Source organism: Mobula birostris, chromosome 1 (genome assembly GCF_030028105.1).
Source record: "Mobula birostris isolate sMobBir1 chromosome 1, sMobBir1.hap1, whole genome shotgun sequence".
NCBI classification, from domain to species: domain Eukaryota; kingdom Metazoa; phylum Chordata; class Chondrichthyes; order Myliobatiformes; family Myliobatidae; genus Mobula; species Mobula birostris.
Window position 1 is genome coordinate 133390230 of NC_092370.1, and position 18059 is coordinate 133408288.

Here is an 18059-nt window from a genome sequence, read left to right on the forward strand (position 1 = left end):
TCCAGCATGTCATGAGAAAACCGTGGGGGATATGAATTTGCTTGTGGTATTGGTGTACCTGGATGATCTCACAGTGTTTGGGTCCATCTTGGAGGAATATGAAGCAAGGCTACGGAAGGTGTTAGACCGCTTGAAAGCTGAAGGATTAAAACTTTCACTGGACAAGTGCCAGACTTCTGTCAACTAGGTTGGGCACATAGTCTCATGAAATGGAGTAGCTACTGATCAGTCAAAGATTGAGGGAGTGACCACATGGCCAAGGCCCCATACTGTGAGTTCCCTACACTCATTCCTTGGACTCGGTGGGTACTATTGGAGGTTCATGAAGGACTACTCTAAAGTGAGTCACTCTTTGAATCAGCTTCTGTGTGGTTACCCTCCCTTGGGGTAGAAAGGAAGGAAGACAAAAGGAGAGGATCTTTCATGATGATTCAGGTCATTTGGGGGGTTGGCAAGACAAATGGATTGGCCAGAGATCTGTTCTACTGGCCTGAAATGAAACCGGAGGTCGAAGAGTACTGCAAGTCGTGCATACTATGTATACGGAGGAAGAAGCTGCCTACAAGGGTCACTCCATTATCTCATTTGCAGAGTGCAGAGCCACTTGATTGGGTATGTATGGATTTTCTATCAATAGAGCCTGATGTCAGCAACACGGAGTTATTACCGATCACTGTACCAGATATGTGCAAGCCTTCCTTACAAAGGATCAGAGAGCGTCCACCTTGGCCAAAGCGTTATGGGAAAAGTATTTCGTTCATTATGGCCTCTCCAGGTAGACACATAGCAATCAGTGACAAGATTTCGAGAGTAGACTCGTACATAAGTTACTGAGCATGCTTGGAGTCGAGAAATCGAGGACTATGCCTTACTAGCAAAGGATAGATCTATATGGAAAACCATGGTCACAGAAGTCCACATCAGATATGGTACCTAGACAGACAGACATGCCTTATTACCTTCGGTGTGATCGCCAGCTCGAGAGGCATGTTCACAATCTTGGAGATCAATAAATAGAACAAGTGGAGTCAACATATTGGACATCTGGTCCACTGTTACACCTGTACACAGAATGAAGCTACGGGGTACTAACCATATTACCGGATGTTTGGGCACGAACCCAGGTTGCCCGTTGACCTCTGTTTTGGGATTGGTGGGGAAGATCTACAACAGAAGATGAACCTGAAGTATGTGTCCAACATAAGGGGGGAACTGCAAAGGGCTTATGAACTAGCCAAGGTCTCGGATACCAAACAAAATCAAGGAAATAAGAAGAGGTATGATCAAAAGGTTAGGTTCTCCCAACTGATGCCTGGAGTCAGAGTCCTCATAAAGAATTTGGGGCTACCTGGGAAGCATAAGTTGGCTGACAGCTGGGCGGCTATGTCCTAGGTAGTGGACAGTCATATGTCAAACATAGAAACATAGAAAATAGGTGCAGGAGTAGGCCATTCGGCCCTTCGAGCCTGCACCGCCATTCAGTATGATCATGGCTGATCATCCAACTCAGAACCCTGTACCAGCCTTCCCTCCATACCCTCTGATTGCTTTAGCCACAAGGGCCATTTCTAACTCCCTCTTAAATATAGCCAATGAACTGGCCTCAACTGTTTCCTGTGGCAGAGAATTCCACAAATTCACCACTCTCTGTATGAAGAAGTTTTTCCTAATCTCGGTCCTAAAAGGCTTCCCCTTTATCCTCAAACTGTGACCCCTCGTTCTGGACTTCCCCAACATCGGGAACAATCTTCCTGCATCTAGCCTGTCCAATCCCTTTAGGATTTTATACGTTTCAATCAGATCCCCCCTCAATCTTCTAAATTCCAACGAGTACAAGCCTAGTTCATCCAGTCTTTCTTCATATGAAAGTCCTGCCATCCCAGGAATCAACCTGGTGAACCTTCTTTGTACTCCCTCTATGGCAAGGATGTCTTTCCTCAGATTAGGGGACCAAAACTGCACACAATATTCCAGGTGTGGTCTCACCAAGGCCTTGTACAACTGCAGTACTACCTCCCTGCTCCTGTACTCGAATCCTCTCGCTATAAATGCCAGCATACCATTCGCCTTTTTCACCGCCTGCTGTACCTGCATGCCCACTTTCAATGACTGGCGTATAATGACACCCAGGTCTCGTTGCACCTCCCCTTTTCCTAATCGGCCACCATTCAGATAATAATCTGTTTTCCTATTTTTGCCACCAAAGTGGATAACCTCACATTTATCCACATTACATTGCATCTGCCATGAATTTGCCCACTCACCTAACCTATCCAAGTCACCCTGCATCCTCTTAGCATCCTCCTCACAGCTAACACTGCCGCTCAGCTTCGTGTCATCCGCAAACTTGGAGATGCTGCATTTAATTCCCTCATCCAAGTCATTAATATATATTGTGAACAACTGGGGTCCCAGCACTGAGCCTTGCGGTACCCCACTAGTCACTGCCTGCCATTCTCAAAAGGTCCCGTTTATTCCCATTCTTTGCTTCCTGTGTGCCAACCAATTCTCTACCCACATCAATACCTTACCCCCAATACCCTGTGCTTTAAGTTTGCACATTAATCTCCTGCGTGGGACCTTGTCAAAAGTCTTTTGAAAACCCAAATATACCACATCCACTGGTTCTCCCCAATCCACTCTACTAGTTACATCCTCAAAAAATTCTATGAGATTCGTCAGACATGATTTTCCTTTCACAAATCCATGCTGACTTTGTCCGATGATTTCACCGCTTTCTAAATATGCTGTTATCACATCTTTGATAACTGACTCTAGCAGTTTCCCCACCACCGATGTTAGGCTAACCGGTCTATAATTCCCCGGTTTCTCTCTCCCTCCCTTTTTTTAAAAAGTGGGGTTACATTAGCCACCCTCCAATCCTCAGAAACTAGTCCAGAATCTAAAGAGTTTTGAAAAATTATCACCAATGAATCCACTATTTCTTGGGCTACTTCCTTAAGCACTCTGGGATGCAGACCATCTGGCCCTGGGGATTTATCTGCCTTTAATCCCTTCAATTTACCTAACACCACTTCCCTACTAACGTACCAGTTTTCCGGGTGAAAAGCGAGGATGGGAATGAACCTGCCAGTATTCTCCATCGGAACCACCTTCTACCTCTAAGGCAAAAGATATGTGTTGACCCAGAGCCTGACCTGGACCCTACACCTAGTAAGAGGACTCCTCGGCGACATGGAAGAACCAACGGACAAGCAGCAGAAAGGGCTAGACTGAACCTAACCACTGAATGCAATACGGACTCAGAGGATGAGGAAATGGGGGTGTGGTATATGCTGCCCTTTGCAAACTCCCCAAAAATTGACAAAGAGATCCCCAATCCTCCTCAGGCTGAGGCAGGTGGAATGGGAGGAACTGGCAGTGGGCAGGCAAGTCTGCGGTTAAACAATGACAGAACTCTTGACTCTACAGTAACTGGGCAGGAAGCTGAGCTCAGTCAAGTGACAAGGGGACCCGAGTTGTTGAAAGGCACGAGTAATGGACAGGTAATGGACCTCCCGACGTAGACAGGAAAGAGCCCAGGGAGTGTCTGAAACTGAAGAAGTCTGATGGGGTAAGAAGGTCTCAAAGAGTCAGGAAAACCCCCAGATAGAGTGGCCTATGTCGCACCGAGGGAACAGAGTGTGGTGCCTATCCCCTTGGTGAGATACATCACTGCCATTTACATCTGGACTGGAGGTCCTGATGTCACGAAATTTCTGTGAGAATTCGTGTTACTCATGAAGGGCTGATAAGTTATCTCAGTCATGAAAAGGTGACTATTTTTGGTGGGGGGAAAGAGTGTAACGCCCTGGTAAAGGTTTCACTGCTAACGTAATGGTCTTTCAGTAGATGCAGTGTTTCCGTTATGGTTAGGGATAATGTGTGCTTTGCAATGCGAGCCACCCAATCAGAAGAACGGTTTTGTTTTGGTGTGCCTGACACCGGTGTGAACTGGGGTCTTTGTTTGGCAGGAGATGAGGAGAGAAGACCCTGGAGAGAACCGATTGTAGGACTTGACCCGGTGGAGACCGTGATCCAATGGAGCAAGGTGCAGAAGTCTACTGAGAATCAGTGAATATGACTTTTATTCGAGTTGAGTTCCAACCTGAGCACATTTGACTGTTTAATTTATAATGGGCCACTTTTGCTTTACTCACCCTTTAGTTAATATTGATAAATATAATTCCTTTAATCATATGGAGTGTGCTGTACTGGCAACAAGTTGTAACAGGGTAGCAAATTACACGGCATTCACACAAACCGGGGTTTGAGTGGGAGAGACTTCCCAATCTCGCAGATTTGGCAGGACCGGAGCGTGTATTTCCTAGACTTACGCGGCAAAGAACTGTGAGTCTGTTGGCGAAAAGTCGGAAGGCAGGTAGCAAGGGATAACAAGTCGTTTCCAGAGAAACTCGAGAAAACCGGGGTTTCACTTGATTCATAATATTTGTCGCTTAGCTTTTACCTTGAGCATCCTGTTATCACATTTTTAGGAATTATATGTCTGGAAAGACGAACTTTATGGTGCAACGAGGCATGACCTACTGTATATGGACAAAAGAAAAAAAAGGATTCTTACCTTTAAAAATGTTTTGCCAATGTCTTCCAACTGTAAGTCAATAGGCTTATCCAATATATACAGATCAGACACATTGTTGAATATACTTCCTTGTAATGCAGGCAGTTTATCAGCTACCCTGTCTTCATTTAGCAGGTGTGGCATTAAGTGTGTAATAGCCACGGACCGCACTCTTGATCAAACAGAAAAAAAAATTAAATAAATACATATTAGCTTTATTTGTCACAGGTACACGAAACATACATTCTGCTCCAATGTCTTATAGCTTATGGAAATAATTTGTTCTTCGTCAAAGACCAACACAATCCAAGGATTTACTGGGGGAAACCCATAAGTGTTGCCATGCTTCCAGCACCAACACAGCATGCCCACAACTTATTAATCCTAACTGTACATCTTTGTAATGCGTAAAGAAACCGAAGCATCTGGAGGAAACCCACGCAGCCTCTGGGAGAACTACATCTCCTTACAGACAGCGTTGAGAATTGAACCCTGGTCCCTGGTGCTGTAAAGCCTTACACTAACCGCTACATATTCGTTGAAATTAAAAACTATTACATTCAGGGAAAATAAATTTGATTATGGATAACAAAGTAGACCAGTTATAAATGAGGTAGATAAGTATGTTACAAATTTACGGAACTAAAGCTGTACTAATTTAATTCAAAAACTATCATTCTGATAATGATCTGATTAGAAGTTCTGAAGGTATAGCAAAAAACAAAAAGTAACTGTTGAATTTAACTTATCGCCACTCAAATCACATTTAAGTAATCAATTAAAAAAATTTCAAAGCAAAATCTAGTAATTGCATTGAGTTACTTACAGCTGAGTACCTAGACTTCAAGCCTTTCTTATCTTCCTGCTAACAGAGAAATCTCCAAAGGAACAAAGCATCTTAAACTCAATTTGCACATTAATGTTTGCATTGACATGCCAGAGATTACCATCCAATTTATTGTCCAGTCATCTGAGAAGTAGGAGTCTTCTGGTCACTTTTATCATGTCATCCCGGCTTATAAGCATCATATTTTCTTTAGAAAATGAACAAATATAAAACTTAAAGGGTTTGAAAGGGTAGGTACTGAGATGGCTTTCTTTGTTTGGAGAAATCTAAACAAAACAACACTGTTTCAAGATAAACTGAATATAGAGAGCAAAAGTGATATATATATTTTAAAGCAACTTCAGTCAAGGAATCAGAGGACAATACAGGAAAACTGAATGAATGTAGACCATATTAATCCATATAGTGGCAGGATAAACATTCACAGTTCTCTTCATATACACTCAATGTCTACTTTATTAAGTACACCTGCTAGTTAATGCAAAAATCCAGTCAAACATGTGGAAGTAACTCAATGCATAAACAGCATGCAGACATGGTCAAGGTTCAGTTGTTGCTCAGATCAAACTTCAGAATGGGGTAGAAATACGATCCAAGTGACTTTGACTGTGGAATGATTGCTGGTTCTGAGCTATCTCACAAAATTGCTGATCTCCTGGGATTTTCATGCACAAGTCTCTAGAGATTACAGCGAATGGTACGAAAAAAATACATGTGATTGGCAGTTCAGTATATGAAAATGCCTTGTTAGTGAGAGGTCAGAGGAAAATGGCCGGATTGGCTCAACTGCCAGGAAGCCAACATTAATTCAAATAACCACGCTTTACAACAATAGTTTGCAGAAGAGCACCTCTGAATGCATGACACGTCGAGCATTGAAGTGGATAGGTCTACAGCAACTGAATGCCATACTTGGTTCCATTCCTGTACCTAATAAAGTGGCCACTGAGTGCATAAACACAATTTGATTCCGCTACCGTTTGATTTCTTTACATAGTTGGATTTCAGTCCAATATCAAAGAGTGGGTTACTTTAAAATAAATTATTCTGCTTACGGATGCTGTTTACTCATAAAGAGTCGTAGAGAGGCACGGATCCTTGCTGTCTTTGATAAAACTCCAGGTACAGATTCACTGCATGGCTCACTCAATGCAAGAATACAGCGACCTAGTGACTCTTCGACAGTTGCAAACCCCTATAAAATTCAATGAACACAATGATCAATGATGATGCTTCAAAACAATAATGGTCACTTTCATTGACAGAAGGACTGGCGCTCAAACTCAGTTTAATTCCAATATTCAATTTGTATTTTTTTTGTGATGTGCCTCATCTTGAGGAGATAAAATTGAATATTTTTTCCTGAAAGAACACAAGAGAAAAATCAAACCACATATGGAGACTTATTATGATATCACTCAGGGAGTAACCTACTAAACATCCCCTGAACGTAATTGAAGTAGCCAAGGATTCTGAGAAAATTCATTATCTAGGTAGGGATTAAACCTATGTAAATGCCATGTTAAAGGTGACTGTTTTTATAAACTCTATTCAACTCCATTCATATCGCAATGAAGGATGAGCCAGTACCTCATACCTACAGTGACAGTCACTGCCCTACTGCGTTTCTTTAAAAGATCACTATATGTACAGTTTATGTACAAACGTTTGTATATAAACTAATCTTATGTATGTAGAGCCACACTCAGTTACTGTACATTCTGTCTTATAAGATTGCTTTTATTGTGTTTTGTTAAGCGTATTAGCTGTTTGTTCATGCTGCATCAGATTCGGTGTAACAATTATTTTATTTTCCTTTTACACTTTGATACTGATGACAATAAGCAATCTTGAATCTTGAAATTAGAGACTGAACATACAGCAGATAACAAAATGCTACTGCAGAAAGTAAAAGGTTTAAGGCAACACAGATCTCAAGGGTCCTAAGGTTTATACTTCAGGATATGAAAAAAGATAGCTGAGAAAACAGCACATCATTAAGTCCTGAAACTCTTCATCTGCAAAACTTGCATTTTCAAATAAAACTAGTAAATGATATGCCATTCCATAATTTTAAAAGAATGGGAGAAAAAAAAAGAAATGTTTTGTTTAATGTGAATTGTGGTAAGTTATCCGACTGGGCACTTGGACAGGTGTGAATCGACTGAAGAAGGACAGGTCATTATTACTTAATTTTATTGACTATTTTTAGTTTGCTAGATTGATGCAAACATTCACGGATATTAGTTATACGGTCTACCAGACAACATTGATTAGTTGCTGCACAAGACTAAAAGCAAAAATAAAATCATGAAATTCGACCTAATCTTACAACAGATGCCTGCTTGTAGAGAGGAAACAGACTGAAAATAGAGATTGAGGGTGAAGAGCTGATTTTGATTATGCTTAGGAATCAGATTTCAGAACTCAGCCTTTCACCATAAATATTAATCACACATGAAAAAATGATATATTCAAACTTGAGGATGATAGAAAGTTGAGGGAAAGTATTTATGTAAATGGATGGAGAGAGTGACAAATGAACACAAAGTGCAGTCATTCCTATGGCAATCTGAAATGAATATGGGGTCACCACTCTGGTTTTATTATCAAAGCACCTACTGTATATGCCATCATATACTACCCTGAGATTCATTTTCTTACAGGTATTCACAGTAGAAAAAAATACAATAGAATCAATGAAAAACTACACACAAACTGACATACAACCAATGTGCAAAAGACAAACTGTGCAGATAGACAGACATACAGCAACTGAGAACAGGAGTTGCAGAGTCCTTGAAAGTGACTCTGTTGGTTGTGTTCAGTGATCAGTTCAGTTTTGTGGTGATTGAAGTTATCTGAAAGTATAAATCAAAATATTTTCTCATGGAGAGAATTATTCATGATGGAGAACAAAAGATATTAGGGGACTTAAACAAATTAGCAAAACACGACCATGTGCCCAATATGTTTTTATTACCAAAGAATGCCAAGCTTCATTTGTACATCGCCTTAGTCAAACACTACCTGAAGCACTAAAAAGGTTTGTACCAACATTCTAATGATAAAGGGTACCTCGGACGGACAGAGAGCAAGGAACTAATGAGCTTAGCATGTCAAAAAAAGTTGAGGCAGTGTAAAGATCTTGATTTTCTTTATTTTATTGATGAGGAATGGCAGAAAAAATCAAGAATTAGCAGTTCAGCTGTGATAGATGGGGAGAATAAAAATAGAGGACAAGCTTTTTAAACATTAAGTCAGGGAAGACGCAAATCAAAAATGAAGGTCCATTTTGCACATCAATCTTGCCTAACAAGAAGTGTGCCTGAGACAGCTAGGTCAAACTTCTGCAGTGCTCAAAAAAGCATTGCTTGAAGATCAGCAATCTTTAGATCATCAGACGTAGGAGCAGAATTCAGCTCCACCATTCTATCATGGCTGATTTATTACCCATCTCAACCTCATTCTTCTGCCTTTTCCCACATAACGTTTGACACCCCTACTAATCAAGAACCTATCAATCTCTGCTTTAAATATACCCAAAGTCTTGGCCTCCACAGCTGTCTGTGGCAATGAATTCCACAGATTCACCACCCTCTGGCTGAAGAAATTCCTCTTCATCTCTGTTCTAAAGGGAAGTCCTTCTATTCTGAGGTTGTGTCCTCAGGTCCAAGACTCCCCCACTATAGGAAAAATCTTCTCCATGTCCACTCTATCTGGTCTTTCAATATTCAATAGTCTTATACAATTGTGATATAGAAATCATGTCAGTGTCTCAAAGGTGACATGTTATGAAGCCCCTAATCAAATTTCTGAAGGTGCATGAAACAACCTTGAAATGGACATCATCACATTTCACACCAGACAGAAAATGCACAAACCAATTTGCAACTGAACAATGAAGAAACAAAAAAAAACATTTTGCCATTGATGTTCTTCATTATGGTAGTCTTGCAGAGGGTGCAGCTCAAACTCACCAGAAAAGTTTGCGGACAGCTTGATTTGTACTTGCCATCGGTGGAACAGTTGAAATATATAAAATGATTAAGAGATTTAATTCATTCATACATTCGTGCCTGGCGTGTAATGTCAAGATTGGTCTCCTTTCGGATTAATCGGGTCACGGTATGAATGTTCTTGACTCGACCCTTGTTTTTTTTTGTTTTTTACAAGGCCGAGTGGCTAGCTCGATGCTCAACCCGGCACGGATAGAAAGTGTGCCCGGGGGGGGGGGGGGGTCTCAGGAGCCTTCGCTCCGAAGTCCGGCGCTGATGCCACTGTGCTACCAGCTGTCCCAGAGATTTAATAAATGCCAAGAACACATTTATCTTTTGAGGGAATTCAGATTCTTTTCCCCCCATCGGTTCTCCTGTGTTTCTTTGTAATTACTGTGAATGCCCGCAAGAAAGTGAACCTTAATTTAGTACTATATGGTGACATATATGTACTTCGATAATAAATTTACATTGAACTTTAAATCAAGATTAAAATTGGAACTATGCAATTTAGAGGTGCCTTTACCTCATGAACATGATGGAAATCAGAACACACACTTCTTCCAACAGATTGTAGAGATCGATTCAATTGAAATTTCCAGAGCAGATATTGATTAGGCTTCTGTCAGAGGAAGATAACATGGGAAGCATGGGAAAACTATATAATTAGAACTGAGGTGAAAATGAATCATGGTCAAACTGAACGGTGCAATGTAGACAGAGAGTCTGATCAGCTGACTCCTAAATCTACTTTAAGACATGACGTGGTGGTTAAGTTAAATCAATCAAGAAGATGTGCAAATAATGGGAAAGCTCAATAATACCATCAGACATGAAAACATAAAAGCTAATGAAAACATAAAATTAGAAATACTGTAACATTCTGATGATTGCTTCAAGTTAAAAAATATGTTGATGCTGATGTCTCTCACATGGATTGAAGTTGCATAATCAGCCTATATTTTCCTCTCATTTTAGTTATTAATGCCACTGGTACACAAGAGGGATGTTAGCTACAAAGCAACTTTCAAATCTTGATATCATTGAGAATCAACATACAAGAGCCAAAAGTGTAAGGCTAAATTACAAGACTACAGCTTAAATGTAAAGGGTATAGCATTTGTTAATTCTTTGGAATCACATGATTTCTCTATGCAAACAGAGAATGTAAGGTAACAAAAGAAAATGAGAAATATTCAGCAAGTCAAACAGCATCGCCAAATAAAGGACTTCATTTCTATTTGGGTTTTATATTTCCAGCATTTGTTCCCATCCTCAATTAACAGGATTGTGTGTTCTTGGATATGTACGGCCACTTGAACTCTAGATCTAGATTTTTAAAATTTGGGGCATTAAAATGTTTGTTTGATGATGAACTTCAATAAAAAATAAATTACAAAAAAAAATCATTTTGTTTTGTCCAAAATATGGAGAAACTTGATCACAGAGAACATTCCAGTGATATGCAAGTAATAATGACAAATATGGTTACTTGTGGCTCTGGATCACTTCTCTGAAGATTCAGCTTGGTATTTTAAAGTTTGAGAGCTATAGTCTCTACTCGCTTTGCATTCCTGTTTGTTCACAACCACCAGAGAGAGTTCTAAAATAATGACAATCACTCTGGCATATGAGACCTATTAAAGGACTCCTCAAACTCAATCTACCTACCTGCAGCAAACAATGCACCCCCAATACTCATCCATGATTCTGCGGCTAAGATGGTTGTATAGGCAAACAGAGCCCTGTCCGAGATCCTCCAGCAAAAGGGCAAAGATAAGAAATAAGAGAGAGGAGAAGGATGGACAATGGAAATGAGGATGAGAGCAAGAAGGAGAAATAGGTGAGGTAAGGTGGAATTGGAGCAAGAAAAAACAAGAAAGAGGGGTGCAGGGCCACTGTGAATAGTACTTACAGCATATTTCATGGAAGTCATCTTTTTCCATTCAGCACCTTAGCATGCATCTATCAACTTGGAGACTAGGAACCAATCTTAAATTTTTGTATGGCTGTCATCAGTTTCATAAGGAGTAACTGATAAACTCATCTCCGTGGATTGTCACCTTGTCGTGGTGGAGAGGCTTGTGTGGTTCTGTGATCCCAAAAGCGATGCCGTCTAGAGCTATGCTCCTGGTAGGGTCACCCATGGCGGTAAGGTCAAGGGTGAGGTCCCTGACAAAGAACAATCCAACCAAGACCTCAACGGTGGAACAGGCAGATGAAGTTACTTCGAACTCAACGGCTGTGAAGGCGGATGAAGGCTGCAACAAATCCATCAGCTCCAGTCGTCGTGGTTTCCATGCTATTGGAATCAGTTGGTTGATTTGTGAAGTACATATTAAACAAATACACACACACACAGGCGTCCTTGCTCTGTGGGCCACTTCTTCAGAACGAAGACCATCACCCTTGACCTCAAGGGATAGCCACGACGACAACGACTAATAAACTGCATGACAGCTTAACGCTCTTTTGTCTGTCAAAGTTAATGTCATGCTGAAGCATGGTGAAAAAATACCAGTTCTGATCTGTTTTCGCTCGCCCACCTTCTCTTTCTATCTTCTTCCTTCCTTTCCGGTCCTGACAAAAGGGTCTTGGCCCAAAACGACGATTGTTTGTTCCCCTCTATAGATGCTGGCTGACCTGCAGAGTTCCTCTAATATTTTGTGTGTGTTGCTCAAGATTTCCAGCAATTGCAGAATGTGTACATTAGTTACACCAAGCTGTGTAAGGAAGAGGGCACACCTGTGGACTGGTCAGTCACTGAGCTCAAGAATGCCAAGCAAAATGGAGATGCAAATCTGCAATGTGGCCAACTTACTCCATTAGCATGTGAGTAGCTGTGGGTGACCGCTAATAAGAGGAGGTAAGAAAGATTTCTCTCTCTGGTTGCAAGCAAGTGTAGGAAGTTTCTGTCTGCCTAGTGTGTATGTGAAAACTAACCTGGTACCTGAACGGTTAAAATGCTACGACAAAGACTGTGTCGCTTGACGTGGCTGTGTGCACCACTTTCTGTGGTCTTTTCTGTTCCTGGCACCACCAATCACAGGAACAGTGACTTAGTTATTTATTTTGAGATACAGCATGGTACTTGGCCCATATGGCCCAATCAGCCTGTGCCGCTCGATTACACCCACGTAACCAGCTAACCTATTAACCCGTACACCAATGGAATGCTGGAGGAAACCCACACGGCCACAGGGAAAGTGTATGAACTTTTTATGGATAGCAGTGGGAATCCAACCCAGGTTGCTGGCACTGCGATAACATTACACTAAGCACTACGCTATCATGCTGCCTAGTTATCACTCCACAACCATCAAAGAAAGAGCTAGGAAGTTGATTGGTGAAAGAGACAGAAGGCCATGCAAGAAAGAAATAAGGTAAGAATATAAGGTATTGTTCCTCCCAAATGGAATACAAAGCTCCAGAACTAGCATGGATAACTTCACTCACTTCAACTCTGAACTGAATCCACAACCTATAGGCTCACTTTCAAGGATTCTGCAACTCATATTCACAATATTATTTAATTATTTGTGCGATGTGTCTTCCTTTGCACATTGGTTGTTTGTCAGCCTTTGTTAATGAATAGGTTTTATTAATTCCATTGTACTTCTTTATCTTCCTGCAAATGCCTGCAAGAAAATTAATTTTACAGTAATATATTGTGACATACATGTAATAAGCATCCGTTAGTCTCGTGAGACCATGGATTTGCACCTTGGAAGGCTTCCAGGGCGCAGGCCTGGGCAAGGTTGTATGAAACACCAGCAGCTGCCCATGTTGCAAGTCTCCTCTCTCCATGCCACCAATGTTGTCCAAGGGAAGGGCACTAGGGCCGATACAGCTTGGCACCAGTGTCATCGCAGAATCGCAGAGCAATGTGTGGTTAAGTGCCTTGCTCAAGGACACAACACGCTGCCTCAGCTGAGGCTCGAACTAGCGACCTTCAGATCACTAGACCGACGTCTTAACCACTTGGCCACGGATCAACACATGACATACACGTGCCTTGATAATAAATTTACTTTCACTTTGTATGTAAACATTATGCACAAATTGTAGAGCTGTAACCTTCCTAAATCTAGTAAGCTCAGGATTCCTTCTCCTGCACTGATTCATGTTAGAGGTCGCCTCACTCCTGGAAATCAGTTCCTACCAAGCTAATCTGACCATTGCCCTAGATGGTAACCTGGCATCGCAACACAAACAGCCTCTCACGATGCATGGATCACTTCTAAAACATCAAACACTCTCTAAAACAGGAAAGACATTTACTTCCAACAGCGATGAAGCCCAAGTTCTGCTGGCAACTGCGCAAGATTCCACGGGAGTGCTTTAAAAAAGATCATCTTCCAATTGAGAAAGTTTAAAAGAATCACAAGTGCACAGTTGCAGTTAGACTGTGAGCGCTAACTCATAATACTTAGGCAGCTTTTAAAGAAAGCACGAAGGGAAAAATGCTAGAGAGTTTTAACACTAATAAATTCTAAGGCAGCATATTAAAGATGAAACTACACCAAGTGCAAGATGCTTTCCAATTTTCCACTGAATATTTGCTTCATCATGGCTGCAGGAGCAGCATTTACTAAGTAAAAAGCTCTATGTAACTCCTGCTTCTCACAGCAAATAGTGGATTTGCATCACGTTCACAAATAAGTTGCAATAAAATATGGTAGTGCAGCAGTTAGTCTAATGCTATTACAGCACCAGTGACGTGGGTTCAATCCCTGCCAATGTCTGTAAGGAGTTTGCACGTTCTCCCCATGACCGCGAGGGTTTCCCGAGTGCTCCCGTTCCCTCCCACATTTCAAAGATGGGTTATTAGGCTAATTGGTCACAAGAGTGCAACTGGGTGGTACAGGGTCATTCAGCTGGAAGGACCCATTACCTTATCTCTAAACGAATAAAATGTGAGGGCTTGGAACTTCCCTGTTCATGCAAATGTTTTCACAACTTACAGAATATCCTGGCTCTATGACAAATTTTAGGTATTGTATTCGATCTTGCTGGTAAAATACAAGCATATTTATGAACACAGAAGCCCAGAAATGGCAAATCTGTCAGTGTGCCTAACAGGAAAGAGTGCAGTAGCAAAGACTTGCTTGAAGTTTCCCAGACTGTATGCTAGAGAATCTGCATTCAGACTCTACAACAGGTAATACCTAATCCATAAAGCTGCATGCTTATTTGTTTCAATGGAAAGTTTACAGCTGTGAGAAAGACAGGCAAGGTTAGGATATCATATTTTAAACAATTTGTATATGCAATAATGTTTTATTTAAATTAAGCATTTATATTTAAGTATCTTAAGTATTTAAATTAAGTATTTAAGCTCTACAATACTCTGGTTAGACCACAATTGGAGTACTGCGTTGAATTCTGGTCACTTCATTGCAGCAAGGATGGTGTGGAAACTTTAGAGAAAGTGTAGAGATTACCAGGATACTGCATGGATTAGAAAGCATGTCTCATGAGGACAGGCTAAGTGATCAAGGGCTTTTCTCTTTGGAGCAAAGTATGAGAGGTGACTTGATAGAGGTACAGAAGTTGATAAGTTGATAGAGTAGACAGTCAGCATCTTCTCCCCAGAGCAGCAAAGCTAATACAAGAAGGCATAATTTGAAGGTAATTGGATATCAAAGGGTGGGATAGCAGAGGTATTTTTTTTCAACATCACAAGTCGCAAGTGCACGGAATGCTCTGCCGGGGGTGATGATAGCGGCAGATATATTAGGGACATTTGGACATTTAAAGAACTCTTAGATGGAAGAAAAATAAGAGGGCTATGTGGGAGGGAAGGGTTAGACTGATCTTCGAGTAGGTTAAAAGGTCGGCACAACATCATGGGTCAAAGTGCCTGTACTATACTATGTCTTATTTAAGATAAAATTTTTAGTTTATCTTTATACTGCTTGATAGCAATGACAGATGACAAAGATGTTTTTAATCTAACGAAGGTTTACTCAGCATTTTACAAGTGAGGCTACTTTTTGCTCACCTGCAAATCACACAAGGCCTTGTCAATCAGGTCCTGGCCATCTTGCATTACAGAATGGGGCAGTCAAGTGCAAAATTATTCTACAGCCAAAGTCTATGAAGAATGAATATTTAATTCTGCCCTTTAATGGTGTGCAGGTTAATATTAATATGATGTCGAGGTAAAGCAGAATACAAAGCCTCCCTTCAATCCTTCAGTTTCATTACAACTTCCTGATTATTCTGGCATATTGGTAATAAAGACAGGTATAGTTGAACCCAGTGATGTATCTGCTGCATAAAAAATTAAGAACAAGATAAATTTCAGAAATATGAAGTTAAAATTACCTGCAGGACAGGAATAACAGGATATAAAGCTTCTAGTAACTTGTTCCAGCTTAAAGCACTCATAACTAGGTATCCTTGCATTAAGTAAAGGAGAATGTCCTTCGCAGCAGTGTTCACCTGTGTGATGACAGAGAAGTATTTTGATAACTAGTAAGAAATTCATTCACATATCCTCAGCAAATCAATTAAACAAGATATAGCAAGATCAAAGACACAAGAGACTCTGCAGATGCTGGAAATCTAGAGCAACATACTGTATGTAAGATGTTTGCGGAACTCAGCAGGTCAGACAGCATCTATGGAAAGGGTCTCAGCCTGAAAAGTTAACCATTTATTCCTTTCCATAGATGTTGCCTGACCTGCTGAGTTCCTCTAGCATTTTGTGGGTGTTAATACAGCAAGACCAAAAATAGGTTTTAATGTATTTCAGTAACAAGGTAGCCGATTTTAATGTGTCCTTTTTTAAAGCAATTTTAGTTATGACTGTTAAATGGTACTGTATAAAGAGTGAATAGAAAGTGGGTAGGTTATAATAGATGTAAAAAATATAGGGGTCACCTGCTGGGAGAACAGGAGTCAGAACATTAGTATGGACAAGTAAAGCTAAAGGCCAACCCACGGATAAATGAAACAGATTGAAATCAGGTTTTTGGATTAGCAATTTGATTCAGGACAGGGTCGTCAAAGTTGCAAAGAATCATGGAAAATAGGAAAAGATGACCTTTTATGTGGAACAGTATACAGCTTTGACTTGGGGTGGCATGGTAGTGTAGTGGTTAATACAACGCTTTACAGTATAGGTGACCCAGGTTCAATTCCCGTCACTGCCTGTAAGGAACTTGTATGTTCTCCTCGTGACAGCGTGAGTTTCCTTTGGCTGCTTCGCTTTCCTCTCACAGTCCAAAGGCGCACAGGTAGGTTAATTGGTCATTGTTAATTGTCCCATGATGCGGATTAAATCGCAGATTGCTGTGCAGTGTGGCTCGAAGGGCTGGACAGAACTATTCCACACAGTACCTCAATAAATAAATAAATAAATAGATTGCTGAAGGAGTTTCAAGTTTTGAAATTAACGATCAAGAGTTGCAGTTAAAGATAAAGATTAGCTTTATTTGTCACATGTACATTGAAACATACAGTGAAATGGATTGTTTACATCAAATCAGCACGGATTTTGCCGGTGGCAGGCCGCAAGTGTCGCTACTCTTTTGGCACCAACATAACATGCCCACATCTTGCTAACCCTAACCACACATCTTTGGAATGTGGGTGGAAACTGGAATGTCCAGAGGAAACCCACAATGTTACAGGGAGAAAATACAGCTTTCAGGCGATGGTGGAAACCAAACTGATTGGTTATTGCAGGCACTGTAAATGGAACATTAACCTGCCTTGCCTAATAATTCCATTTTCCATTACTAATCTAAATCTCATTTGTGATTACTGTTCTCCGAATGTTCTTGTAATGAATGAACTATCATTTGACCTTCTTTATTTTCCAGTATCAGATTCAGCAAGAGTATTTTCCTCAAGAAACATACTGATCAAGCCAGGTGAGGGGGAAGGGAGGAATGAAGAATGAAGTTGGGAGGTGGATAGGTAGAAAGGGTAAAGGGTTGAAGAATGAATCTAGTTGGAGAGAAAGGACCAAGAGAGGAAGGAAAGGAGGAAGGTGCACCTGAAGGAGGTAATAGGTAGGTGAGGAGAAGAGAACAGGAAAGCCAGAATGGAGACTGAAAAAACAGAGAAGGGGGTATGAGGAGAAACTATCAGAAGTTTGAGAAATCAATATTCATGCTGTCAGATTGGAGGCTACCCAGATGGAACATGGGGTGTTGCTGCTTCAACCTGATAGTGACCTCACCATGGCAGTAGAATGGGAATGGGAAGTAGAATTAACATGGGCGGCCACCAGGAATTCCCATCTGTTGCGGCAGATGGATTGAAGCTGCTCCATCTTCCTTTATGAGAGGCATAATTCTTGTGGTACATTTCCTTTTAATGCCAATTGACTTCTCTTTGAATAGGACTCCTTAATGTTGCACTGGATTATATACTGCCCTGATGTCAAAGACTCAGACAGAAATTATAATGAATGGTCAGGAGAAGCAAATAATTATCAGAATTCAGAACCAAACAGAATACTGAAAGTATGGAGGTGTACTAAAAAAAAAGAAAATGAGAGTGTTAGCCTCTATAAACATACAAAGTAAAATAATATTTTTTTTTAAAAACTGATGAATTTATAGAATAGATTTACTTTGGACTAATATGGGGAAAGACAAGGGAATCTGAGATAAGG

At 40.7% G+C, this 18059-nt stretch overlaps 1 protein-coding gene across 5 annotated transcripts in view; it reads right to left on the reverse strand.

Moving 5' to 3' along the window:
• The window catches only part of rttn (rotatin), a 255727-nt gene that overhangs the window by 162312 nt on the left and 75356 nt on the right, over positions 1 to 18059 (reverse strand). For all 5 annotated transcript variants that reach the window (XM_072262511.1, XM_072262520.1, XM_072262502.1 and 2 more), the window contains 3 exons: positions 15758 to 15874; positions 6485 to 6624; positions 4583 to 4754 (listed from right to left, as the gene is read on the reverse strand). In XM_072262511.1, coding sequence (XP_072118612.1) covers positions 4583 to 4754; positions 6485 to 6624; positions 15758 to 15874 — 429 coding nt within the window. The remainder of the gene's footprint in view (positions 1 to 4582; positions 4755 to 6484; positions 6625 to 15757; positions 15875 to 18059) is intronic.